This window comes from Marmota monax, unplaced genomic scaffold (assembly GCF_021218885.2).
Source record: "Marmota monax isolate L192 unplaced genomic scaffold, Marmota_monax_Labrador192_F-V1.1 WCK01_AAM20220418_F8-fsc00035, whole genome shotgun sequence".
NCBI lineage: Eukaryota > Metazoa > Chordata > Mammalia > Rodentia > Sciuridae > Marmota > Marmota monax.
The window spans coordinates 14,112,310-14,137,333 of record NW_026691961.1 but is presented as its reverse complement, the minus strand read 5'-3'; the positions used below and the strand labels follow the sequence as shown (position 1 = coordinate 14,137,333).

General features: G+C 48.8%; 2 protein-coding genes across 5 annotated transcripts; one reads left to right on the top strand and one right to left on the bottom strand.

Moving 5' to 3' along the window:
• Positions 1-359: 359 nt before the first annotated feature.
• Pmm2 (phosphomannomutase 2) lies at positions 360-18,840 on the bottom strand. 4 transcript variants are annotated; one of them, XR_009226902.1, is made up of 9 exons: positions 18,671-18,837; positions 15,536-15,647; positions 13,642-13,718; positions 12,122-12,213; positions 8,516-8,615; positions 8,321-8,396; positions 6,685-6,800; positions 1,626-4,754; positions 360-1,521 (listed from the first exon to the last, which is right to left on the bottom strand). XR_009226902.1 is itself a non-coding variant. In XM_046445151.2 (8 exons), the coding sequence occupies exons 1-8, from the start codon at positions 18,734-18,736 to the stop codon at positions 1,420-1,422; spliced, it is 741 nt and encodes a 246-aa protein (XP_046301107.1). In that variant the 5' UTR covers positions 18,737-18,833; the 3' UTR covers positions 360-1,419. The 4 variants fall into 4 exon arrangements, 3 of the variants coding, with proteins under 3 accessions (XP_046301107.1, XP_046301089.1, XP_046301098.1); XM_046445151.2 differs by lacking the exon at positions 1,626-4,754 and having other exon boundaries at positions 18,671-18,833; XM_046445133.2 differs by lacking the exons at positions 360-1,521; positions 1,626-4,754 and adding an exon at positions 4,772-5,892 and having other exon boundaries at positions 18,671-18,840.
• A 30-nt stretch (positions 18,841-18,870) lies between these two features.
• Tmem186 (transmembrane protein 186) lies at positions 18,871-23,328 on the top strand. Its single transcript, XM_046445173.2, has 2 exons — positions 18,871-19,007; positions 20,963-23,328. Exons 1-2 carry the CDS (start codon positions 18,945-18,947, stop codon positions 21,599-21,601), a joined length of 702 nt encoding a protein of 233 aa, XP_046301129.1. The 5' UTR covers positions 18,871-18,944; the 3' UTR covers positions 21,602-23,328.
• Positions 23,329-25,024: the final 1,696 nt, after the last annotated feature.

The following is a 25,024-nucleotide window of genomic DNA, read 5'->3' as shown; positions in this document are numbered from 1 at the left end:
AGCTTGCTCCATCACAGCCGACACCATGACCACTTATTCCCACTGTACCCTGGGAGGGTCAGACTGGGGTTCCATGGAACACAGAGACCACAGGAAGAAAGGGGAAGGTAGGAACCCCAGGTCCATTTCATGCAGGAGGGTCTGAGGCAGCCCCCTGCCCAGGAAGGTTTACCAGTGAATTCTGGACCTCACCCCAGAGCCAGAAAGAGTGGCAGAGCCACCTGGTGTGGGAGCCACTGGAGAGAAGCACGGAGCAGAGTGGTTTCAGAGCTAAAGGTGGGCTTCTTCCCGGAATATGGGGTGCAGCTGCCAATCCCTCTTCACCACCCACTGACAATCAGGAGGAACAAGCATCAGAATGAGAAACAGGAAACGTCACTTTAGTGTGCTCCACTGTGTTTTGAAAGGTCGTTACAGTACAATTTCAAAATTCAACAAGGGCAGGTGACAAGATGGCTGGTCCTGAGAGCTCCTCAGAACCTGCCTGTGTGGGACAAAGGGCAGGCCTGCAGCTGCTGCTGGCCCTCACCCCATGCAGCCGGGCAGTTGGGCTGACTGGGTGGTAAGCCTCGGGGTGGAGATGGCCAGATGCTGGAAAGTGGCACAGGAACCCCTTCTCGGAGGGCTCTTCCCAGTGCTCCGGGGGCTGGGGGCGTGGAGCTCCCTCAGTCCACAGGGAAGGGTGGGCAGGAGCAGACTGTGTGGACGCCTGAGGAACCAGGTCCCGTCAGGAGGGCCCTCTTGGGGAAGTCTGATGACATCCCTGGGAGCTGCTCTGGTGCAGGGGAAGGGCTGCCGCCAGTGTCTTAGCAGGGTCTGTCCTCCCAGGAGCAGCTAGGCTGTTCAGAGCAGTGAACGCGGGGTCTGCCCAGTGCAGACGCCAGGGGTCACTTGGTACCAGGCCAGCAATCTGCCTGGCAGGCCACAAACAGGAAGCAGGCTGGAAAACTGCGCATCCCAGCACCTCCCCCCACCCCCTGGCTCAACTCGGGAGGGGGCTTCAGGAGGGAGGGGAGCCCAGCTGTGTTCCAGGGTCATGCAGGGGCTGTCGCCCTTTCTGGTAGCTACGCCAGGGTCCAAACACTAACAGCAGTTGTATTTGAGACCCTTGAAGAGGGCGAGCCTCGGCACATTTGTTCTTTCTGAATCCTCCTTGAATGAGTTTCCAGAGCCCATGTTAGGGTGAAAACGTGCCAGCGCGAGGCAGGTCTGAGGCTGGGGATGGGGTCTCATCCCCTCCCTGGATCCTTCCGGCACTGCAAGAGGAGCATGACCTGCTGGGGGTGGAGGCTGATCCTGCTGCCCAGTGTGGTGGTGTCCACACCGTGCACAGCTGGACAGTGCAGACAGCTGGCCTGGGAGTGGGTGTGTGTGAGGAGGGGCCGTGGCTTTGGCCCAGGGACCCCCTCCCCACCCTCGTTACAAGAAGAGCTCTTCACAGATCCTGCGTGTGTCCTCGGGTGCTGTCACAGTGTAGCCCACGGTTCTCGGGTCTGTGAAGATCTCGTGGTCATTGCCGCCCTGCAGAGACACAAGGCCCAGATGTGTTAGGCTCTGCTGCCCAGGGTGCGGCTGCTGCGACCCTGGCACTGAAGGCCGACAGAAGTGAGGGACCAACACCTCACCAGGGCAGGGAGACTTCCAGTTACTTCTTAGTTTGCAGGGGAGGAACGCCGCGAGCACTCTTGGGAAGGATTTTAACCTCCTCTTGAACCCCAACTGGGCTTGGAACATGTAATTATCCCTGTGAAGGAAATCACGATGCTCTTGTGAAGATCTAAGGCTTATTTTGCTATAAAGCAAGTGTAGGAGTGACAGCAGCCTCATAGCCATCAACTCGTCTTACCTATGCCCAAGCTCCTCCATCACAAGGATGGGGCAGGGTAGACAGCCTCGGGCAGCTAGCTGTGACAGTGTGCACAGTTGTCTCAGTGCTGACCATAGCCACATGGGGTCACTGGGCACTCAAAGTGTAGGTAGGGCCACAAGGAGCTGAGTTTGATTTTGATCACATTTAGATGGCCCCATGCAGCTGGTGGCTGGCTAAGGGTATGGTCTCTGCAGCGGGTGGCCTGGGTTGGACCTTGGTTCTGACTGAATGAGGGTGTGGCTACAGAAGGCTCTTCTGCCCAGAATGGGGTAATGGTGGGACCTGCCCAAGGCCAGGTCCGGGAGACGTCAGGTGAAGCACAGCTCCGGTCTTGTTCCTCACCTGGTGTGCCTTCCTGCAAGTCTCACCCTGGCCCGGATCAGGAAACAGCCTAAAAAAGGTGGCGGTCTGAGGAAGCTGGGCACATACTGTGATGGGGTGTGTCCAGTGGCTGGAGGAAGGGCCCCCACAGCCCTGCTGGCCTTGGGCTTCTGAGTCAGGCTACCTGCTGCTCCAGAACCCCCGAGGACCCTGGCATCCAGCCATGTGCCCTGCAGCTCTGCTGGCTGCCAGGGCATCTTCCTCCCAAGCACCTTCCCAGCCACCCCAGGCCTTCCTTTCTCCACCAAGGGACTCTCTTCCTTCCAAGTCAGTTTCAGGGCAGGGGGCTCCTTCCCAGGCGCCTGAAGTCTGCAGCTCAGACAGAACCAAGCCCTGAGCTCCTCAGAGGAAGGCGTCTAGAATAAGGCTTCAGGGAATCGGAAATTTCAAATGCTCGATTTGCATATGCACCAAAGGCTAGGGTTCCATTAGGGGAGGCTCCACGAATAAAAAGCATGTTCCCCGAGGAAAGGGGGAGGAGGCGAGAAAGAGCAGCATGCTTCTGTGGCAATCTGTTACAGGCCCAAAGGAGGGGAAGTTCGCCCCTTAACACTCAAATCCCTAGAGGCCCAGGGTTCCGTGTTCAGTTCCTGGGGCTGGCACTCCCCACCCCATCTGCACAGGCTGCTGCTGAGCCCCACAGTCAAGTGGTGAACCCTGGTGACCCTCTGACTCGAGGGCCAGCGGGGAGCCTAGACGAGAGCCTGGAGTCGGTGAGGACCTGTCTCCTGGGACCTGGCAGGTCCCAATCTCTGAGACCTCAGTAACGGGGGGAGGCTCTTGCAGCCCTAAGGGGTGCTCCACCACTGAACCCCGTCCCAGACCTTTCGGACACAGCTTTGCCACGTGGCCGGGATTCCAGGCCGAGCCAGGCTTTTCCAGTGTCTCCTAAAGGAAGCACAGCTGGCTGCTGGGAGAGGGCACACCCTGACCCCCCCTCTGAGCCAGGGGCTTGTTACCCCTCTCAGGACCTCACTGTGTCCAGGTACGGCTGATTCACAGGGGAACTGAACCTCAGAGAGACGGAGGCTTGTGTGTAGTTACTGCAGGGGCAGGTGGCAGGGCCACATCCATCTTTTTGGTTTACAAACCTCTTGACCCATGCTCTCAATTTTTTTTTTTGGGGGGGGGGGTGCTGGGGATGGAACCCAGGGCCTTGTACAGGGGAGGAGGCACTCCACCAACTGAGCTGATCCCCAGCCCGCAATCCAATATTAAAGACAGGTGGTCTTGTTCACGTTTCAGGAGAGTAAAATGCTGCACATTTAGTGGGAAGGGGAGGAAGCCGCTGGCTTGCAGAGGTGGTGAGGTGAAGGGCAAGATGGGAACTAAGGGGCCCGGCTGTCGGCCGAGAGCCCAGCAGGGCCCACGCCTCCCCCGCGTCCTGCTCAGGTCTGAACTGAGAGGTGCCCGAAAACTGCAGCTTCCTTTCTCAATCTGATATTTTCAAAGTCTACTTTCAACAGATAGAACATTCTGGGATGTGGCTGTAGTTCAGTGGTAGAACACTTGCCCAGCTTGTGTGAGACCCTGAGTTCAAGTCCAGGCACGACGACAAAAAATCCTCAGAAAACAAACAAGATCCCCATATTCACATAGTTCAAAATGAAGATGGGTCTCCTGGTGCTACCGCAGGCTGCACCTCAGACTGCCCAGAGAACGGCGGCCAGGGGACACACCTGCATCCATCTGAATCTCCCAGACCTCGGCCTGGGGTGTGCCCGGAGCCAGGTGACTTGGGGGAAAAGCGTCTAAAGAGGACAAGAGCTTGGTGGCCAGTCTCCAGGCCCCTGCTCGCCCCTCTGGTACCTGCTGAGTGTTTCTTTACCTTTCAGGCTCCCTTCACACAGCGCAAGCTGAGGTGAGAGATTATTTCCCCCACTTTAGACAAAGACGTAGCACTTTACTTATATGGTCCTGCACTTTGCTTCAGGCACTAAGGAAACTGCAGAGATGTGTCCCCAGGACCACTGTGTAAGGGCTGGTCTCCTCAGTTCCCAGGCGCACACATGCCAGGACACCCAGAGCTCAGCTGCCCAAGGTGGAGCGCGGGGCAGTCACCATGAAGTGTTTTCACATTTCTAATGCCTGAAAGCCACGGTGCTGCTCGCAAGCAGCTTTCAACAAACCAGGGTTCTGGGAGAAGCCAGAGTGGCTGGGGGACTCAGCAGGTGGACCAGGCTGGGTGTGTCCCTAGGCTCTCTCCCTGCAGGCGCAGGTGGGCGTAGGCGGGCCCAGGCCTGTCAGCTGAACTCAGAGCCAGGTCTGAGTGCGGCTGCTGGGGAGGAAGAAGGGTTTCTTGGAAAAGCAAGCGCGGCCTTCAGTGCCTGCAGGGAAATAGCTCTTTACTGACAAAGAGCTCGGGCTCCTTCCCTGGGAGCCAGCAAAACTCATGGCTCAGCAGGAACACAAGCAGCCTTCTGGGCGGTCACAGTATGGAAGGGTGACACCAGGAGCTGGAAGTTCTGAGCCCGAAGTCACAACTGCTTTCAGAGAACATTCACTAATATGGAGAAAACATACACATTAGGGGACAGAAGCTAAAGGTGAAGTGGCCACACTGCAGGGAGCCGCCTTTGGAACCGCAGCAGGGAGAAGAGGCTGGGGGTGGGGCTCAGCCGATGAGCGGGATGACAGGTGACCCCCTTTCTTCTTCACTCTGCTTCTCATTTTCTTTTTCAACCCCCAGTGCTCATTTTTGGCACTGGGGGTTGAACCCAGAAATCCTGCCACTTGTGACAGCACAGATGAACTGGGGGACAATATCCAAGTTAATAGATCAGTTACAGAGGACACATGTGCATGATTCCACTCAGTCAATACATTTTAAATGGTCAGACCAACAGAAGCAGAGTGGAGGAGTGGTCCCCAGGCTGGGAGGTGGCAAAGGGCAGCAGTTGTTCAGTGGGCACACAGGGTTTGTCAGCTTAGTTGAGGGAGTTCTAGAGACCAGTGACAACATGGGCCTCCAGTTAACAAGGTACAACTTTTTTTAAATTTTGGCAGTAGTGGAGGTTGAACCCAGAGGCACTCTACCACGGAATCCTTATTTTGAGACAGGGTCTAAGTTGCTGAGCATCTTGCTAAATTGCCAAGGCTAGCCTTGAACTTGAGATCCTCCTGTCTCAGCCTCCTGAGTAGCTGGGATTACAGGTCTGAGCCAACATGACTGGCTTCTATAAACTTAAAATTCTTTTGAGAGGGCAGATATCACATTAAGTGTTATAAAGCAACCACCACAACCACTAAACCCACCCCGAGAATCTCCCCAAACCAAAGGCACAAAGATTCCCAAACTTATCAAGCTGCATATGTTACATGTGTGCAGATTTTCTGTGTCAATTATACCCCAATGAAGTCATTTAAAACAGAAAAAGCAGACAGGCATGTTGTGGTGCCGCTGGCTCTGTCATTAGCTATGTGACCATGGGTAAGTCAGTCACCTCTCCAATTCCCAATTTTATCACTTAAGAAGCAAGAAGTGGGTCTGGACTCCCCTGCACTCCCCTTCATGAAGTGAGGACCTCGATGCAGGGCAGGCCCATCAGAGGGTGGATCACGGCGGAGCAGCAAGGTTGTGGAGTGGAACAGAGATGAGAGGAATGAGTGATTCTGTACTTGCAGCATTTATGATGCACCTGCTGGGTGCACAATGTCTTAACAGACTAGTGGGGACTGGGAAGTTGAGGTCATAAGACACCTGGGGCACCGTGTGGGAGGGAAGCAGAGGGATAGGAACGAGAGGGATTTAAAGAGACACAGCCCCTCAGATACGGAGCCCCAGGACAGGAGTGGACAGATGATGCTGAGGCTCGTGGGCCCTTGATAGTGGCAAGGGAATTCTCCAGTCTGGGGCAAGCCTGGCCCCGATGCCAAAGTGGCTCTGGGGAAACTGCTGGCACTGGCCTTCACCACTGGGCTACCCTCCAGTTTCCAATTCAGATCTGGTACCAGGCTTGGGATTTCTGATACCCACCTCACTGACAGCCTGAGTGTGATACCCAGGACCCACTCCTACCTCCCAACTGTCCCTGATGCTCTGAGTCTCAGGCAATTCCTTGTCCTTCCAAGGCTTATGATGCCTCAGTGTATAATGTACACCTCAACGTACAATGTGGGGAGGATACAGTAGAATAAGATAAAAATGATAAGGGATTTGAAATCCAGAGCATTTCACATTAGCCCCAGAGGCCCTGTTCTGAAAGGGCAACATTTAATTCAAAAGCCAGTTGAAAAGGATCGACTGACAGGCAGCTGATCCTCTCCTCCACTGGGGCACTGGGTGTCTGAGCTCGGAGGCTTGCTCACGTCCTCCAGGACAGAAGCCATCCCTCAAACTGAGCTGGGCCAGTGGGGAGAAGACAGCTGGTCACTGCCCTTCCCCTTCAAGCCCAAACTGAAAGTGAAGTTGCAAAAAACACCTTCATACTTACTGGCATGGTTTTGTCTCCAAAGAAATAAATGGTTTTATAACCGTCATTTTCCACGTGTCTCAGGCAATACCTCTTGTCCCATCCATCAGGAAAGACGTCAAAGCTGATCTGGCCTCCTGCCAGGGGACACACACACACAAATTAACAATGATGCCGGGTGTGGTGGTGCATGCCCGTAATGCCAGCAACTGAGGAGGCTGAGGCAGGAGGGTCATTAGTTCTAAGCCAGCTTCAGCAACTTAGCAAGGCCATAAACAACTTAGTGAGATCCTGTTTCAAAATACAAAATAAAAAGGGCTTGGGTTGTGGCTCAGTGGTTAAGTACCCCTGGGTGTTCAAACTCCAGTGCACGCACACGCGCGCGCGCGCACACACACACACACACACACGTTAAAGGGGAAAAGGGGCTAAGGAGGGTTGAGGTGTGGCTCGGGGGCAGAGCACTTGCCTGGCATGTGGAGGCTCTGGGCTCCAGACTTCATTCCCCCAAAAGAAAGAGGCTAATATGTCACTGAAGAAGATTTATAACTCATTCTTTGTCAGCAACTAGATCGCCAAGGCTGTTTGATACCCTAATCTGCAACTTATACCACTTTAAGGACGGGTGCTAGAAATTAATCTACGTGACGTTTTTTCCAACATTATTTCACCTGGGTCTAAACATAAGGTTTAGAACGCCAGCTCACAGTGAGGAATCTGTTAAGCACATGGGTGCAAACAAAGCCCACCTGGGAGAGCCTGAGGAGAAGCCTGGCAGTGGCTCCTTCAGATGCACTTCCTTGCACTTCCCAGTGCCCCTGGTGGGAGATGCCGGGGAGCAGGCTGCATCCAGTGTGTCTTGCAGGAAGTATGAAAATCACGTAGAAGGTGACTGGTTCATAGGCAGCTTCTCCCATGCCACAGAGACCCTTTCAAAGCTCTGTCAGAAACCTGTCCATCTCAGTGTCTAGGAACACTCATGTCTTACACCAAATCCCTTGGCGTCTAAACTTCCTACAATCTATTCATCATCCATCCATTGATTTACAATAAGTAATTGCTTATTGTGCTTTACCATTGAGCTACATCCTCCATCCTTTTTATTCTGAGGAAGGAACTCACTAAATTGCCTAGGCTGGCTTTGAACCTGTGATCCTCCTGCTGCAGCCTCCCAAGTAGCTGGGATCACAGGTGCGTGCCACCATGTCCAGCTCAGGCCTTGGTTTCTTGCTCTGCAAAAACGACCCAGTTGACGGTGACAGTCCCTTGCTGGTGATACACTGAACCACGTTTCCAAGACATCTTGGTGTAATTCATCTCAGAGGCTCACAGCCCCTCCCTCTCTTTTGGAGTTCTCTGCAGAGCGCCTCTCCTGTCCAAAGGCATGAGGGCAACTTCTCACTCTTCCAGCATCAAGAAACTCCTTGTGACCACGAGAAGTGCAGGCAGGAAGAATCCCCAGTGAGGACTCAGAACCAGACCTGACAGTCTGGAAGCCATTTCCTGGGCAAGTCCTGCTACAGCCAATTGTGCAGGAGAGAGTGGCTGCTTTCCTTACAGCCTGGACTGCCCATGTCATCCCCCACCCAGCTCAGCAGCCCACACCCAACTCCTGGCAAATGGGTAGCCACGTCTTGAACGTTTGGATATACAATACCTATGGAGAACGTGAGGCCTCTGCCTGCAAACTCCTTCTGCAGATCTGCTACGAAGTTTTGTCTTATATTTTCTTTCTGGCAAAAAACAACAAAAACCTGTCCATTGTACCGCTTTGTAGAGGAGCACTTTAAGTCCTGGCCACAAAGTGCATGTCTACCTGATTTCCATCCCCCACGGCCAGTTCAGGACTCACTTTATCCAGTTCGTAGAATTCAATGCGTTCTTCTTGGCTGCAGCTTCTTCCAATAGGGGACACATTCAACATCCCGTTTCGGAATTCAATGAAAGTACCCCTAGGGAGGAAAAGGGACCGAGGTCCCCCAAATGTCCTTATTTATTTGGGCAACATCGGTAGGTAAATAGACTAAAAGGTTGAGTGGTTTTATGAAGTAGAGGGGATGTAATCCATATTTCATTTTGTTTTTTTCTTCTTTTTTTGTGGTGGTGGGGATTGAACCTAAGAGCATTCTGCTACTGACTACATCTCCTTTCATTATTAATTTTTTTTAATATTTATTTTTTGATTTTTAGTGGGTACAATATCTTTATTTTATGTGGTGCTGAGGATTGAACCCAGTGCCTCACAGGTGCTAGGCGAGCACTCTACCACTTGAGCCACAACCCCAGCCCCTCATTATTTAATGTCTTAAAAAATTTGAGACAAGGTCTCACTAAATTGCCCAGCTGGTGTTGAACCTGTGCTCCTCCTGCCTCAGTCCCTCAAGTAGCTGGCATTGTGGAGGTGCGCGCCTCCCCTGGCCAGCGGTCCATGTTTCTCAGAGCTGTGCTGTGCAACACAGTAGGCCAGGAACCACAGGGGGCCATTGGGCCCTGAAATGCTGCTACTCCAGAATGAGATCAGATTTGAAATTTAGTATTAAAAAGGAACATGATTACCTTTGTAATGTTTTATAAGGACTACTTGTTAAAGCAGTTCTGATACATTCGGTTGAAAAAAATTTAAAGCTACATTTGTGGCTCAAGTTATATTTCTACTGGACACTGTGGCTGCTTGGCAGAGAATTCAGAGTTAATGAAGAGCTGTGAAGATGCCTCCAGCACCACAAGAGCAATCCGTTCCTCCCTACAGAGCTGGAAAACACTTCCAGACACCTATGTTGCTTGTGAACTCTCAGAGATTGACTTCCCCAAGCAGAGATACACAGAAGGGTTCTGAGAACTGCTCAGAGCCCCAGTAACAACCGAGGAAACTCAATTTACCCTGTGGCAGACATTCCTAAGGATTTGACTTGATCACAGAAAATAAGAACGGCCCAACGAACGCCACCTCAGTGACTTAAATGAAGATGTTTAAAAACATTTTTTTTCCAGGAATCGGGATGTAGCTCAGTGGTTGAGTGCTCGCCTAGCATGTTTGAGGTCTTAGTTTTATCCCCAGAACCTGCCCCAACAGAACCACCACCAACAACCAACCAACCCCATTTGTGCCCACCATGTTTGCACTTTCAGTCTCAGAATAGTTTCTTAAAAGCTGAGATAATTTGGAAGATAGACATTCATCTTGACAAATTAAATTTCAATATTTTGTGACAAACATGCACTGACACATCTTCCAGCTCTCAAAGGCGGCACTTGTGAACCTACGGAACATTTTCCCAGTCTCTTTCCATTATTTAATTACACAGCGTTGACCTCCAGCCACCTGCCATGGTAGATACTGAGAGGCCACCTGCCAGGTGCAGAGTGTGGACGCGATTCAAGGCCAGCTGGCCTCTTACTATGCTGTCTGACTCTGGGCACCTCTCCAGGCCTCTGTTTGTTCACCTACAGAGAGAAGCTAATGGCACTTGCTCTGGCTGCCTCCAAAGGGTCTAGTGAAAAGCAAACAGACAGTTTATGTAAAGGTACTTTGTAAATTGGGAATGAACAAGTACTTATCAAGTAAAATAGAAATATCCATGTCTCTAGCAGATGGATCTGGGCCCCTGCTATGCACGACTCATGGAGAACACAGCAAATGATACAGGAAGTGTGAACACCTAAGAAATGTTTCTAAAAATCCCATGTTTGGAGGTCAGGGGTGTGGCTCAGCGGGTGGAGTGCTTGCCTAGCATATATGAGGTCCAAGGTTCAATCCCACTGCTGAGAAAAATAAAAAACCCAAAGACTCCATGTCCAGGTTGTCCTGAAACGGACAGAGACCTAGCCCTGTCCCTGTCGATACGGGGTTGGGGGGTGAGGGTGGGGACTGATTCCCAGGGCTGACCCTAGGGCCATGGGGTAAGCTATCAGAAACAGAGCTCAGCTATTTCCTCTCAACTCAGACATTGTACTTATTCCCAATACACAGAGGAAGCTGACACATTTCAGAAAGTCTCTCAAAAACAGGGATTAGGCTGGGCATGGTGGCATAAACCTGTAATTCCAGTGACTCAAGGGACTGAAGCAGGAGATCAAAAGTTTGAGGTCAGCCTAAAACTCTGTCTTAAAATAAAAAATAAAAAGGGCTAGGAGTGTTGGGCTGTGGCTGTAGTTCAGTGGTAGAGTGTTAGCCTACCACATTCAAGGCCCTGGGTTCGATCATTAGCCACATATAAATATAAATATATAAATAAAATAAAGGTATTGTGTCCAACTACAACTAAAAAATAAATATTTAAAAAAAAAAGGGCTGGGGGTGTAATTCAGTGGTAAAGCGCCCCTCGGTTCAATCTCTAGTACCCCCCAAAAAACAGGGATTAGGGTGGTTTATCAATACTCAGTTCTCTTGTGAAGACTGGGCCGTGTAGGTCTTACGGCCTCTGCCTGAACTAGGCAGAGCACACAGTACTGATGCAAAATGTGGAAAAGCTGATCAACTGGGTCTCAGTTCTGGTTTCTTTCAGTGTTCTGGAACTATAGCTCTGTACTCCATTCTGCCTCACTAGATGATAAACTCTTTGAGGATGGGATCATGTCTCATTTTTTAAAAAAAAAATTATGCTTAGCCGATAGTAATGAGGTGATGGACTTGGGACATGGGTGTCTGACTTTTTACTATGGGGAACTTAAACTTAGAAGCAAGCAGAATAGGAGAAGGAGCCCTAGGTATACAGCACCAGCAGCACCAGACCAGCCCGTTTCACCCATAGCCTCTCTGGGGGAAGGGACCTGCATGGGCTGGAGGTGCGGCTGCTCTGTGGATCCTAACAGGCTGGAGCAGCCTCTGGAGTGCAGCCCTGAGACCCAGCTGCCCCTTAAAGATGTATCTCCCCCATGACAGTGAAGGTCTACCCAGGAAGTCCTGAAAACCGGAAAGAATCAGCAACCTCACCATTAGCCCCCGTCAGCATCTGGATCCACTGCCTGCCCATCTTTGTATTGGGGGCACTGAGACTGGAGTAAGTGCTCTAGGGTGGGGTGGGGCAGGGCAGCCCCATGGGACCCAGAACAGCCAGGGCCTGATTTGCCACAAAGTCAGAATCTAGATGTTTCAAAATCAGAAAACCAAATGTGAAATGATGGCAATGAGTGTGGTTTTATTTAACACTGTGGGCCAGCCACACTTGGCTTTGGGCAGGCTCTGCAGGCCTCCATGACATGTCCAGGTCTGGAGCCTCCCTTGCTCTTTGTACACGCCCTTTAACAGGTGCTCCCTTTCACCACAGCCTTGGAAGGTGTATGGTGTTCAGTGGCTGCACGAATGGCCTTCATGTGGACAGGCCATTTGCGTCACCATCCTACACTGTTGGCGTCACACACCGTTTCCAAGTGCTGGGCTTTGCATGTAAATGAGCACTCACCCCACAAGACATTATTCCCTACTGCAGTAGCACCTCTTTGCTGAAGGCAAACCTACCTTTTCTTGGGAAGTTTAATTTTTGCAATGTAGCTCAGACAGTAGTTGATCAAGTCTTGGATCAGAGCCTCACCCAGGTGACCTTGAATATTCTAGGTGAACAAAGTAGTGGAGTTACTTGGTTTAGCAGGAAGCATTTTCAAGACAGCTTTCCAGCAAGCCCCATCTTCAGCCACTCCTGCTGGGAAGCTGCGAGGCTGAGGCAGCAGGGCAGGGCCACGGGTCCCTGCCGTTTACTTCTTTCCCTTTTCCTCTGGCTGAAGACATGGGGCAAGCCACAAAAGCACCAGCCAAAAGTATTTTCTCCTCACTGCTTAGAGATCTGTGTTCATTATCTTTCAAACACTTCCTGGAAGTCCAAAGAGTTTAATGCTCTAGCTTTTATTCAATTAAGATATCTACAGTGATGGACCAAAACATACTCCTCTTCTGTCTGAACAGAATGATCCTAGACTCTTAAGAGCTATGTAGTACCTTTTTTTTTTTTTCCCTTTTAAATTGATCTCAGGGATGCTCTACCACTGAACAACAACCCCAGCCCTTTTTATTTTGAGACAGGGTCTCACTACGTTGCAGAGGCTGGCCTTGAACCTGTGGTCCTCCTGCCTCAGCCTCCCAGGTGTCTAGGATTATAGGTGTGTGCCACCACACCAGTTTATACAGTACTTTCTAAGATGCTTACTTATGCTGAGGCAGCCTGCCTAGTTTTTGCTATCATAATAGAAATATTAGATATAAGTATTCTTTTTTTAATAGCTTTTCTTCTTTTAATATTTTTTAGTTGTTGATGGACCTTTATTTTATTTGTTTGTATGTGGTGCTGAGAATTGAACCCAGTGCCTCATGTGTGCTACGCAAGCGCGCTACCACTGAGCCACAACCTCAGCCCATAATTTAAAATTTAGTTGTAGTTGGACACAATACCTTTATTTTACTTTTTTATTTTTATGTGCAAGGTGAGCGCCCTCCCACTGAGTCACAACCCCAGCCCTAAGTATTCTTTTTTTTTTTTAGTTGTAGTTGGACACAACACCTTTATTTCACTTGTTTATTTTTGTATGTGGTGCTGAGGATCGAACCCAGAGTTTTACACATGTGAGATGAGTGCTCTACTGCTGAGCCACAACCCCAGACCTCTTTTTTTAAAGAAAAAATATTTTTTGTTGTCTATGGACATAATACCTTTATTTTATTTATTTATTTTTATGTGGTGCTGAGGATTGAACCTAGTGCCTCACACATGTAGGCAAGTGCTCCGACACTGAGCTACAACCCAGGCCAGATATAAGTAGTCTTAAAAACCAATTATATAAGTAGTATAAGTAGTCTTAAAAACCAATTATAAAAACTTAAATACAGTCATATGTTTCAACATTCAAAACTTAATGAAGAATGGAGTAAAGATTCATTTCCCCCATTAATCAGCTCCCAGTGTCCCGCCCCAGAGGCATTCAGTATCAAATGCCCTTTAGACATCATTTTAAAAGTGTTATGTAGTTGTTCACATACTCAGAACCTACCTGTTTACATAATAGTTTCCCATCTTTGTACGCTACCAAGCCATTTTCTGGAAACACATAATCATATCTTTCAACCACTACAACCAAACCGAAACAAAAGAAAATTCAGAATGAATGAATTAAAATCTGTTTCTACTTCTTGACTAACATGCACCACCAATAAAACTACTGACCTCCAGTAAGAACCATGGAAGAACTTCATCCTAACCAAGCTCCCCAAACGAGGAGAGCAAGAAAGAAAGGCTCTTTGGTTATATTTAATGACAGCAGGCCTGGAGCCGGCCACAGGTCCTGTTCTGTACTTGCCTTCATCCCCTTGGTCTGGCCCAGTGGGCTCCCGAACTTGCCATGAGCCAGCATCACTGGGGCAGCAGGTGATGTAGGTTTCTAAACTCTGACTTTGGGCTTTCTAATCATTAAGTGACAGGCTAAACATAAGATTTTTTTTTTTTTTTTTTTTTTTTAAAGAAAAAGCTGTTTAGGTAATTCTTATAACCAGTCAGATTTGAACACTACCACACAGCCTTAATGAAGGGATTCTCAAACTTTAGGCACTTGTTCAAATGCAGACCCCAGGCCCAGCGCCCCTTGTCCATATCACCACGTGCTGAAAGAGACCCTCGCACCTGTAGTTTAACATGGTGACTGTGACAGAGGTGGGTTTAACTTTCTTCTAGTTTGTGTATCGATTCTTGCTGCACATTCTGACTATGCAGACCCCTCCTGCACCTCTTGTACCAGGAGCAGGAGAGAGGGCAATCCCAACCAGGCAACAGGGTTTCCAGGCTAAAAGTGCCCTGTTGTGCTGTTTAGAGCATTTCTAAACAAAGCATCTACAAGGAGAATTAAACATAAGTGGAGTACAGACTCTTAAAGGAATCGTGTACATTATTCTTCCAGTAATGATAACCCAATAAATATGGCCTACATGGATTTGAAGGGTAAGATATGATATATGGAACAGGAGTTCCAAACAGGGGTGCCGCCACCAGGGGGTATTTGGCAATGTCTGGTGACATTTTGGTTGTCAAAATTCTGTGTGTTTGTGTGTGTGAACTCTGCTGACATCTAGTGGGAAAAGGCCAGGGAAATTGCTAAACATCTTCCAATGCACAGGAGGCCCCTATAATATAGAATTATGTGGCTCAAAATGTCAACAGTGCCAAGATTGAAAAGCCTTGCTCTATCAGAGCTGGTTCCAAGATGTGGGGACTCTGGGGAAAACAGGGGTTAAAGAAACAATTTATTCATCATTTCTCCACCCACTATTTCTCATAGGCCAGGCACCCCAGAGGCCCTGGGAGCACAGAGATAAACAATGACTGGTTCTGGTCTTCAAGGCAGATTCCAAAACTAACAGAGCACTACACTGGCAGGGCTTTGCTGCATCATCCCACAGAACTACTGAGTCAGAATCTCCAGGAAAGGAGTCAATATGGTTCTCCAGCTTCCAGGGTTCTGTTCTGGAGACTCTGGATGGGGGACAGGGAGAGCCTGTGACTCTCCTGAGTAGGGAACACTGATGAAGGCACTGGGGAGGAGGCACCAGCCCACGGGGCACTTCCACACCTGGGCGAGGAGTCAGAGCTGGGGCCTGGGCTAAGGCTAGAAGGCAGTGAGCAAGAACAGGCACGCGCTCGAGGCAGAAAGGTTTCTAAGTGCAGAGATGTGGACACCCACCTTTTTATGACAATCTACCTACACATCGAGTAAAGTATTTTCATCAGTCAACTCTAGAACTGTATGGACAGGATTAAAAGCACAGGAAAAATAAAGGAAGAGAAAATGTTTCCTCAAAGAAGGAAGCAGAAAGCTGACAACAGGTGGCTATAGTTTCCAATGCATCACGAGAAGCTCGTCTTTGACCAAGCATAATCGGCAATGCGTTAGTTACCATCATTTCCCAGCTGCTCCTGCACTTTTTCAAAGTCTGACCCGCCTACCACTCCAATTTTGATCTTCTGCCTCAATTTCTGTAGAAAGTCATCCATTTCTTTGGTAATTTTCTGCATTTCAAGAAGAAAAACACATGTCAGGAGCCACAAAATAATCAACAGACTAAAATTGTAAGAAAAAGTAATTCTTATTTTTATACATGCTTACTCAGTTACTAGTCTGTAGATAAGTTCAAATGTTTTAGTTGTAATTTTAGGTGATATTTTATCAGAATAAACCTATTGACTTTTACTTACATTTACCAAAATTTATTCACATAAGCAATTTATGAAAAGCCTTATGTATTGTTACAGCTATTTTTCTATGAATTTACTAGATATAAACATGTAAAAATAGTCTATTTTTTTCTTTCAGTACTGAGGATTAAACCCAGGCGTTCTTTATCACTGCACTATATTCATAGTCCAGATTTTTACTTTTTATTTTGAGACACAGTCTTGCAAAGTTGCTGAGGAGAGCCTGAAACTTGCAATCCTCCTGCTTCAGCCTCCTGAGTTGCTGGGATTACAAGCATGTAACACTTTGCCCAGCTGGCTGAATTGATTTTAAAATGAAAGACTACAATGAAATTAAATAGGAAGTTTAGAACTGATTTATTATAGTTATATAAAACAAAGAGCTAGGCTAGGAATGTGGCTCAGTGGTTAAGTTTGTGCTTGGCATAAGTGAGATCCTGGGTTTGAACCAGGATCTCAAAAAATCAAAAAACCACCCCCCAACAAAGGATAACATTAGAATTTGTTAGTCTTGGGGGCTGGGGTTGTGGCTCAGTGGTAGAGCTGAGAATTGCACTCAGTGCCTCACACATTCTAGGCAATTTATATAAATAAATTAATAAAATAAAGGTCCATCAACAACTAAAAAAAAAAAAAAAAAAAAAAAGAATTTGCTAGTCTTTTTTTTTTTTTTTAAAGAAAAGCTCCTGTCTATAAACAGTGATCTTACTGGTATAATTCTAAGCTCAATTCCAAATTGTATCATCATTCAAAATAAATCATAAACTACGATGAAAAGATATAACATCTACAGTTCAATGCTTTGTTCTTCCTCCTGCCCTTCCCCACACCCACACCGGGACTGAACACAGCGGCACCTTACCACTGAGCTTCATCCCCATTCCTTCTTTATTCTGAGACAGGGTCTTACCAAATTGCTCTCGCTGGCCAAGAACTTGGGAGTCTCCTGACTTAACCTCCAGAGTTCCTGGGATTATAGGTATTGGCACAACCCTTTTTTCTTTAAAACACGTTTTTTAGATAAATACATTCATATTATTAATAAAACCTCACAGAGGAGCTTATAAAGAGTGAGATCTTCTCTACCTCTTACAGCAGAATCTTGACATATTGGGCAAAATCCAGAACTGCACGAGTGGCCTCTGAGTCAGTGAGAATGTGAAAACCTGTCCCCAGAGTCCCCAAATGGTTTGCTTAGACCTGACATCAGCATGGGAGGAAGTGGGAAGACTGTTGCAAAATATTAGAAGAACAATACTGACCAACAATGGCAGCAATACTTCCAGCTTCAAAGCCTAAGAAAGCGTAAGGGTACAACTTATTCCACTAAACCCTGTGCACACTGATGAGCTAAGTGGTACCGCGGTCAGCCACTGTGACATGTCTTGCAATGTGAATGGGGTATAAAAGATCACTCTTTGCTTCCAGGTGGCAGCAAATACTTTCGGAGAGGAAACAGGATCCACATGCTGTAACCACAGCTGAGCATTTACACTACACTCTGATGCAGAAGAAATCTTCAGAGTGAAGCAAGTGCACAGCAGAATTATTTCAGTGTTCCTAAATAAACCTGTGCTCATGATTATACATTGCCCCACACAAAATGAAATAGAGGAAGATTCAAAAACTTAAAATTAAGATGGAAAAAAGTTTAAAAACTCTGAAAAAGTTTAAAAGCTTAAAAAAAAAAGTTTAGAAACTCTGAAAAAAATTTATAGAAGATTTTGGGGGGAGATGTTTAAGGAAATTTTACTACAGTTATGAGGTGGAGCCAGCAAATGAGAGCCTGTGGGCCAGAATCAGGTCCACTTCCTGTTTGTGTAATCACTGGAACACAGCCCCATCCGTTGTGTACAAGCTGCTTCTGTGCTAACACAATTGGGTAGTTGGAACAGAGACCTCATGGCCTGCAAAGCCTCAAATATTTCCAATCTGTCCATCTACAGATTGAACCCAAGGGTACTTTACCACTGAACTACACCCTCAACACTTTTTAATTTTTGAGACAGAGTCTCACTAAGTTGCCTATGCCGGCCTCAAATTTGTGATCCTCCTGCCTGGGACTGAGATTACAGGCATGCGCCCACACAATCAGATACAAGCCTGATCCTAACTGAAACTTATCTGTGCCCAGAGCAGCAAAAATCTGGTAGTGGGGAGCAAGTTTGCAGGACCCAAGTAACTCTCAGCAGCAGCCTAAAGTGATCCAGGGTTCTTGCGTCACCAAGGTCCATTGCAGGGGCAGGGGGAAGTGTTTAATGTTTTGATATCCACTGTATGCAAGATACTCTAATAATTCTATCAGATCCTCACAAATACCATTTGGAACAGGTAATGTCCCTATTTAAGCTGTAGACGTTGAGACTCAAAGAAGTTAACTGACTGGCCCCAGGTCACACAGCTGTCAAGAGAGGAGCAGAGAATCCACTAAGTGTCTGACTTGGAAGCCTGTCTTTACTATCATGCACACAGCACAGCCCTTTGGCCACAGGACTGAGACGGTCACATGGCTGCAAGGGGTCCTGAGCTGGGGATGAAACCCGGGTCAATCAGTGCCCAGGGCGCGCGGGCAAGTCCACAACGGTACTTCCCCGCCCAATGCACGTTTCCTGCTCTTAAGGTTCGTCGCCGCCTCACGTCTCTGAGCACCCGAGGTTCTGGAGAGCTGGTCAGACCCTGGTCTCATTCCTCCACGGCGCCCAGAACACAGCTCAGCCCCAGGGAGGAAGAAAGGTCCTAAGTCGCCCTTCGGCGCCCACCCTGGGTGGCCATTAGCCAGGTGTGCGAGAGGCGGGGTCCCCGCACCGGCAGCCACTAGCCTGCCGGGCGCCGCCTACCTGCCGCGGGGCCGTCAGGGTCCCATCCACATCGAAGAGGCACAGCACTGGGCCAGACGCCGCCATGGCTGCAGTTTCCGAGCGCACCCGATAGGACGCGCTGGCACCTGAGTTGGCACCAGGTACTCGACCCGGAACTTCCGGGTCCGGCACCCGCGCCGCAGGGCACGCCGGGAAGAGAACCATCCGGGTTCCCGTGTTGCCCGGGACGCGCTTCAGCCCCGTCCCAAGACCACGACTCCCGAGATGCAACGCGCGCCTCGTGAGTCTGAGCATGCGCTCTCAGAGTTTCCGGGGCCTGTGGCATTTACTTCCGGCAGCAGGGGATCCGCTCATGGTGAGGAGGCGGAGGGCGGTGGTGAGGAGGAGGGCGGTGAGGAGGAGGGCGGTGGGGAGGAGGGCGGTGGGGAGGAGGGCGGTGGGGAGGAGGGCGGTGGGGAGGAGGGCGGTGGGGAGGACGCGGGACGTACCGCACTTGGGGCCGAGGTAGGCGCGCCTGGGTTTCTGACTTGGGGCGTCCGCGTGAGGAGGCTGCGGCTCCCCGGGTCACGTGGACCCGCCGGGTAGGAGCCAACCTCGGAGCGCCGGCCGGGCGCACGTACTCGGTGGAGGGTCGTGTCGTGTAGTCTTTGTCTGTTCCGCATCCGGAGTCTCCCTTTCAAAAGGTGAAGGACCGGCTGGGTGGTGCGGTGTCCCACGCCTGCCATCCCAGCTGCCTGGGAGGCTGGGGCAGGAGGATCGCAGGTTCGAGGCCAGCCCGGCAGCTTAGTGAGCCCCTGCCTTAAGGTTAAAAAAGGGGCTCTGGCTGTGGCTGAGTTTTAGAGCGCCTCTTGTTGGAAGGACGGAAGAGGCAAGGCTCCAAGAGAGCTGCAGCCGGGTTTGGGGGAACAGCTTTTGCTGTAATCAGTCAATCCCCTGAAGCCCGAGTTCAGGGAGTTTCAGAGTTCTATACCCATCATGTAAGGGGAGGGGCTCAGAAGTTCCCAGTCTGCAGAAGTTCACACAAAAGCAGCTTTTTCTTTCACTGTTCTGGGCACGTTAACCCTTCAAGGACAGCACCTGAGAAGGGGAGAGCTTCTTCTCCCCCTTCTTTCCTCCCCCACCAGCTGTCACCATGGAGCCCAGTTGGCAACTTCTGTTTTCCTAGAAATGTAGACACCTCTGTGAAGCCCAGCTCAAGGCCAGAGGCCTTGTTAAATTTCTTTTTTTTTTTTAAATCACATTTTGCATTTGCGAACACACTTCTACAACTACTATACTGAATAAGTGTTTGTGAAAAACAAGTAAAGGGGCGTCCAGCACCTGGAATGCTGCTTTCTTCCAGGCCAGTGACCAAGTAATAGAGCAACAGGAAAGTAGGGTGTTTACCTACATTGAACTCTTTTGTAGATACTCTTTTGCTGATTGTCCTAAAATCAATGATGGTGAAGATTTCTGGAGAAACTTAGTTAAGATTTTCTGTTGAGGAAGGGATGCCACTACACTCTGGGTTCAGGCCCCAGTACCACAAAGTAAACCAATCAATAAACCAGTTAATGGAAATAATAGATAAAAGTGAAGAAACTGAGGCACCGAGAGGAGGAGTAACCTGCCTGGGCACTCACAGCTAGTGACGGGGCCAGGATTGGAACCCAGATGTGCTCCAGAGCTTTTCGACTGCACTACTTACCCACTAATGATCTCTGCCACGTGTTGGGGCCTCACTGCATCACTCTGCTACAAAGCTAGCTTAGTAGAAAATGGCAGTTTCCTCTGCCACCAAGATAACGCATAAACCAGGTGGAAAACTGGAAGATTACTGTTGTAAATATAGATTTGTTACCTGAGTTTCCTCCTAGGACATGATTAGTTTACTCCTTGGTAATCACACATTAGTCACATGGCCTTATGGATCCAGTGTCCAGTGGTGGCTCTCCCTAGCTGTTTGTTGAATGAAAGAAGCCTTCTTTTCTATTTTTACTTGGAACTTTCTGGGGGAAAGAGGACCAGTTTGAGAATCAGACACCTCCCCATCCCTATATTCATTCCACTGTGTGACTTTGGGTAAATTTCTCAACCTCTCTGGGGTTAGTTTCCTTACTGGTAAAAAAAGAAGTAGTAGTACTCGTCCCGACTAGCATTTGTGCAGTTCCCATGAAGTAAAGCATCTGGCTTTGCCATTCTCTCTCCTTTGGCAGTACTGGTGACATTGCAGGATTGGTGGGAGCCTCCTTGTGTGATGTTTTACAGATGTACACTGTGTGATTGGCATTGTTGAATTCCATGAGAAAATATCTCCTGTTTCCCTTCCAGGCTGCCCTCCTCCGAGCTGTGCCAAGGTTGCAGGGGCCAGCTGCTTGGGGAAGGCCTCTCCATGGGCTATGGTTTTGCAGTGGGCAGGAGGATCCCAAGAGGTGGGTGGGGAACAGGTCACCCACCTTGAAGGAGAAACCACCAAGTGAAGAGAATGAGAAATTCCAGATGGTCTACCGCTTTAATGCCATCAGAGCCTTTGGGTACGTGTCTCGGCTGAAGGTGGCACAGACGGCTCTGACAGTGGTGGCCCTGCCACCAGGCTTCTACTGGTACTCCCAGGGCCTCATGACTTTCAACTCACTGTGCCTCCTAAGTGGGATAGCTGGCTTTGCCCTGGTCATGCTGTGCTGGATGAGCTATTTCTTCCGGAGGCTGGTGGGCATCCTGTATGTGAATGAGTCAGGTACCATACTGCGGGTGGCCCACCTCACCTTCTGGGGCTGGCGTCAGGACACATACTGTCCAGTGGCTGATGTGATGCCCCTGACAGAAACCAAGGACCGGCCCCAAGATCTGTTCGTACGGATCCAGCAGTACAGTGGAAAGCAGACCTTCTATCTCACCCTGCGCCATGGACGTGTCGTGGACAGAGAGCGTTTTACGCAGGTGTTCGGGACACTGGACAGACTCAAGTGAACAGCTTGGAGCTGATCTGGGTAGCCCGTGGCCACCTGGATCTCTGACAAGAAAGCTGAGGGTGTGGGAGCAGCTGAAGCAGGGAATCTCCAGGACCCTGGGAACTTGTTTTTTTGGATGAAGAAATTTATGAAGTGGAAGTAGTAACCAGGTTTACGAAAAAGGCCTTCAGAGCAGAATCTTCCTATACCTGTATATGACACTCATTCAGATAATGGCTAGAATTTCTGTTAGGAGGCAGCTGTTGGAGGAAGCTGGGCGGGGTCACTTAGCCTCAGCTATGAAACTGGAAGACCAAGAGGCATGGCAAGGGGCACAGGATCTGGAGTTAAAAGGCTTGGGTGCCACCAGTTCTCAGCTCTCAGCCTGGGCAGAGTAGTGTGTCTAAGTTCACATCTGTAAAATGGATGGGACTCTTTGTCTCATGGGTAAATGTGAGAATAACTAAATGTGGGCTGGGGGTCAAGCTCAGAGGTAGAGCATTTGTTCAGCATGTGTGAAGCCCTGGCTTCAGTCTGTAAAACAAATATATAAAGAAACCAATAATTGCCAAGTACTTTGCAAACTCAGTAGCCCAGAGCAAATATGAAGCCTTTGGTCAAAGATATACAGTGGCATCCCATGGAGCTTCAAAGCTTTTAAAAAACAAGTTATACTATACTTGAAGTTGGTCTTTGCTTCATGTTATGAGAGTATCTCAGTTATGTATATTTATTTTAAAATATTCAGGAATTGCAAAGTATTACACTGAGTGGATGTAGCAGGTCCTTTTAACCTTTACTGTTATGTTTGTCAGGTTTTCATTGCTGTGACCAAAATACCTGGCAAGAACAATTAGAGGAGGAAAAATTCACTGTGGCTCACAGTTTCAGAATTTCAGTCCTTGCCCAGCAAACTCCATTATTCTGGACCCGAGGTGAGGTGGAAGGGTGTGGTGGAGAAGAACTTCTCAGTCCCTGGTGGCTGGGAAGCAGGGAGCCCAGGGGTAATAGAAACCCCTAAGGTGTGCCCCCCCACCTACAGGTGCCACATGGTCAGTCCTTTCAAATTACTGACCCATCAGATGGACTGATCCATTGATTAGGTTACAGCTCTCATAATTTAATCACCTACATTGTTAACAGGAGCTTTTAGTGGGGGGCACCTCATATCTAAACCATAACTAGATCATTCCCAGTTTTTTTTTTTGTTTTTTTTTATGGTGCTGGGGATTGAACCCATTGCCTTGTGCATGCAAGGCAAGTGCTCTACCAACTGAGCTATATCCCCAGCCCCCCAATTTTTGAGTAGTAATAAGAATGTAAGCTGAAAATGATGTTTTGAAAAAACTGAATTTTTTTTTTTTTTTTCATATATTGCAGTGCTGTGGCTTAAACCCAGGGCCTTGAATGGGCTGGGCAGGCGACCTGCCACTGTGCTGCATTGCCAGCTCAAAATGACCTTTTCTTTTTTTATACATTACTGGGGATTGAACCCACGGGCACTCTCCCCCTGAGCTATAACCTCAACCCTTATTTTTTATTTTGAGGTGGTCTCACTAAGTTGCTAGGTTAGCCTTGAACTTGTGATCTTCCTGCTTCAGCCTCCCAAGTCACTGGGATTATAGGTGTATGCCACCACATTGGGCCCCAAAATGACTTAAAACAAAAATCAGTTAACAAAAGAAGTTAGGTGTTTTTGTTGTTAATTTTTTCATTTCAGAAAAGCAAATAAAACAATTCAAAAGAGTTTGCTCCTGCAGGCTTTCAAATGTCATTCATTCCACCTAAACTTTACCAGTGTCTGTCTTGTGCCAGTTACTGGCTAATTCAAGATTTTCACCTTTGTGGAGCTTGCAGTAGGGTGTCTGGTACTTGTGGCTGTTAAACAAATGAATGTATATCATTACAGTTGGTGACAAGTGTGAAGAAAGGGTCAGATGGTCTGAGGCAGGACTGCGTGGTGGGAGGGCCTTAGCCCTGGACTTGAAGCGGAAGCAGGAGGCAGGCACAGAGGGAGCAGCAGGCCTGTGCTTCTGCACTGGACAGGTTGAGAGCAGTTGCCAAAGGGAGGAGCCTGACTTTCCTGCTGATGACCGTGGAAGTGGGTCCATCGGGTTTTCCTAGACAGGGCTGTGGGTGCCGGGCATGTTCCTGGTGTGCAGATTCTGTAGGTGTGACCCAGATCCTGGTATTGGGTCTTGCTGGGCCTGGAGGCCCTCAAACCCATTTGGAAGTGCCAGCTCTTCAGGGTAAATGGCATGTGATTCCATTGACTTAATTGTATGATGGCTTTCAAAGCAGCACCCAGCCCATGACCTGGCATCACTATCTGTAAGTTTCCCCAGGTGATCCTAACGTCAGGGTTCGTGCCAACCCTGAAGGATCTTGTACTGTTAAGCCTGCTAGGGACTTGGCCTGGAAGGTGAGAGCCAGTTCCCATCAGCTTGGTGCTGCATGCGTGGCTGGCCCAGGCAGCACCAGCAGAGGGCACACAGAGCAAATGCGCTCTGAGCTAAGACCTCAGTTCCTGATGTGGGAGTGTAGAGTGAGTCGTCTTCCGGAACACCCAATGGGAGAGTGCCTGGGAGCTGTTAAAACCCCAAATGAACAAGAACAGATAACACCATGTTCAACCTTGTAGAGTTTGCTAGACCGTTTCTGTGCTTCCCACGTAATTCCAGTGCACCCCAATTTTGGGGAATTACCCAAAATGGGTGGGAATGCAGCTCTCCAAACGCAGAAATGGTCTTCTATGCAGGTGGGGCATGTGTCCCCCTTAAAAAAACAAAAAATAATAATTGCCTTAGTTTCTTTGGGCTGCTGTGACAAACTACCACAGCCTGGGTGGCTCAAAATAACACACTTATTTCTCAGAGTTCTGGAGCCCAGGAAGTCCAATCAGGCTGACCCTGTGTCTGGTGGGGGTCCATTTCCTGGTTCATGGCTGCCATCCCTTGGCTGTGTTCTCATGTGGGGGAAAGGGTGAGGGAGCCTTCCCGATGTCCTTTATCAAGGCACCAATATCTTTCATGACCTAATCAGCTTCCAAAGTCCCCACCTCCAAATACCATTGCACTGGAGATGAAGTTCCAACATGAATTTCTGGGGACAGGGAGGGCAGAGATTCACTATAGAGTAGTAATCTTCACACAAGAATGTGAAGATGTTCACTGAAATATTTCTAATAGCAAAAAAAAAAAAAAAAAGTCTCAAGTTTCCCTTAGTAGGGAACATAGTTAAACAATTGTTGGGTCCATACTGTGGCATTCATGTGGCCCTTAAAAAAGGGTGAGGTTGACCTACATCTGTAGGCAAGATGACTGTGGGGTGGCATGAAATGAAGAAAGCAAAACACAGAACAACATGGTTGGCGGTGGTCACCCCTGGGGAGGGTGTTGGTGGATGAGACCGGAAGTCTTATGTTTTCAACTGGATACCCCTG

Bases quoted from the DNA above. Each gene is read 5' to 3' on its own strand.
- Tmem186 (XM_046445173.2), top strand. From the start codon at position 18,945: ATGCGCTCTCAGAGTTTCCGGGGCCTGTGGCATTTACTTCCGGCAGCA. The intron at 19,008-20,962 runs GTGAGGAGGCGG...TTTCCCTTCCAG, and splicing joins CAGCAGGGGATCCGCTCATG to GCTGCCCTCCTCCGAGCTGT.
- Pmm2 (XM_046445133.2), bottom strand. From the start codon at position 18,736: ATGGCGGCGTCTGGCCCAGTGCTGTGCCTCTTCGATGTGGATGGGACC. The intron at 15,648-18,670 runs GTAGGCGGCGCC...CTTGAAATGCAG, and splicing joins CCCTGACGGCCCCGCGGCAG to AAAATTACCAAAGAAATGGA. The intron at 8,397-8,515 runs GTGAGTCCTGAA...GTTTTTTGCCAG, and splicing joins AATTCTACGAACTGGATAAA to AAAGAAAATATAAGACAAAA.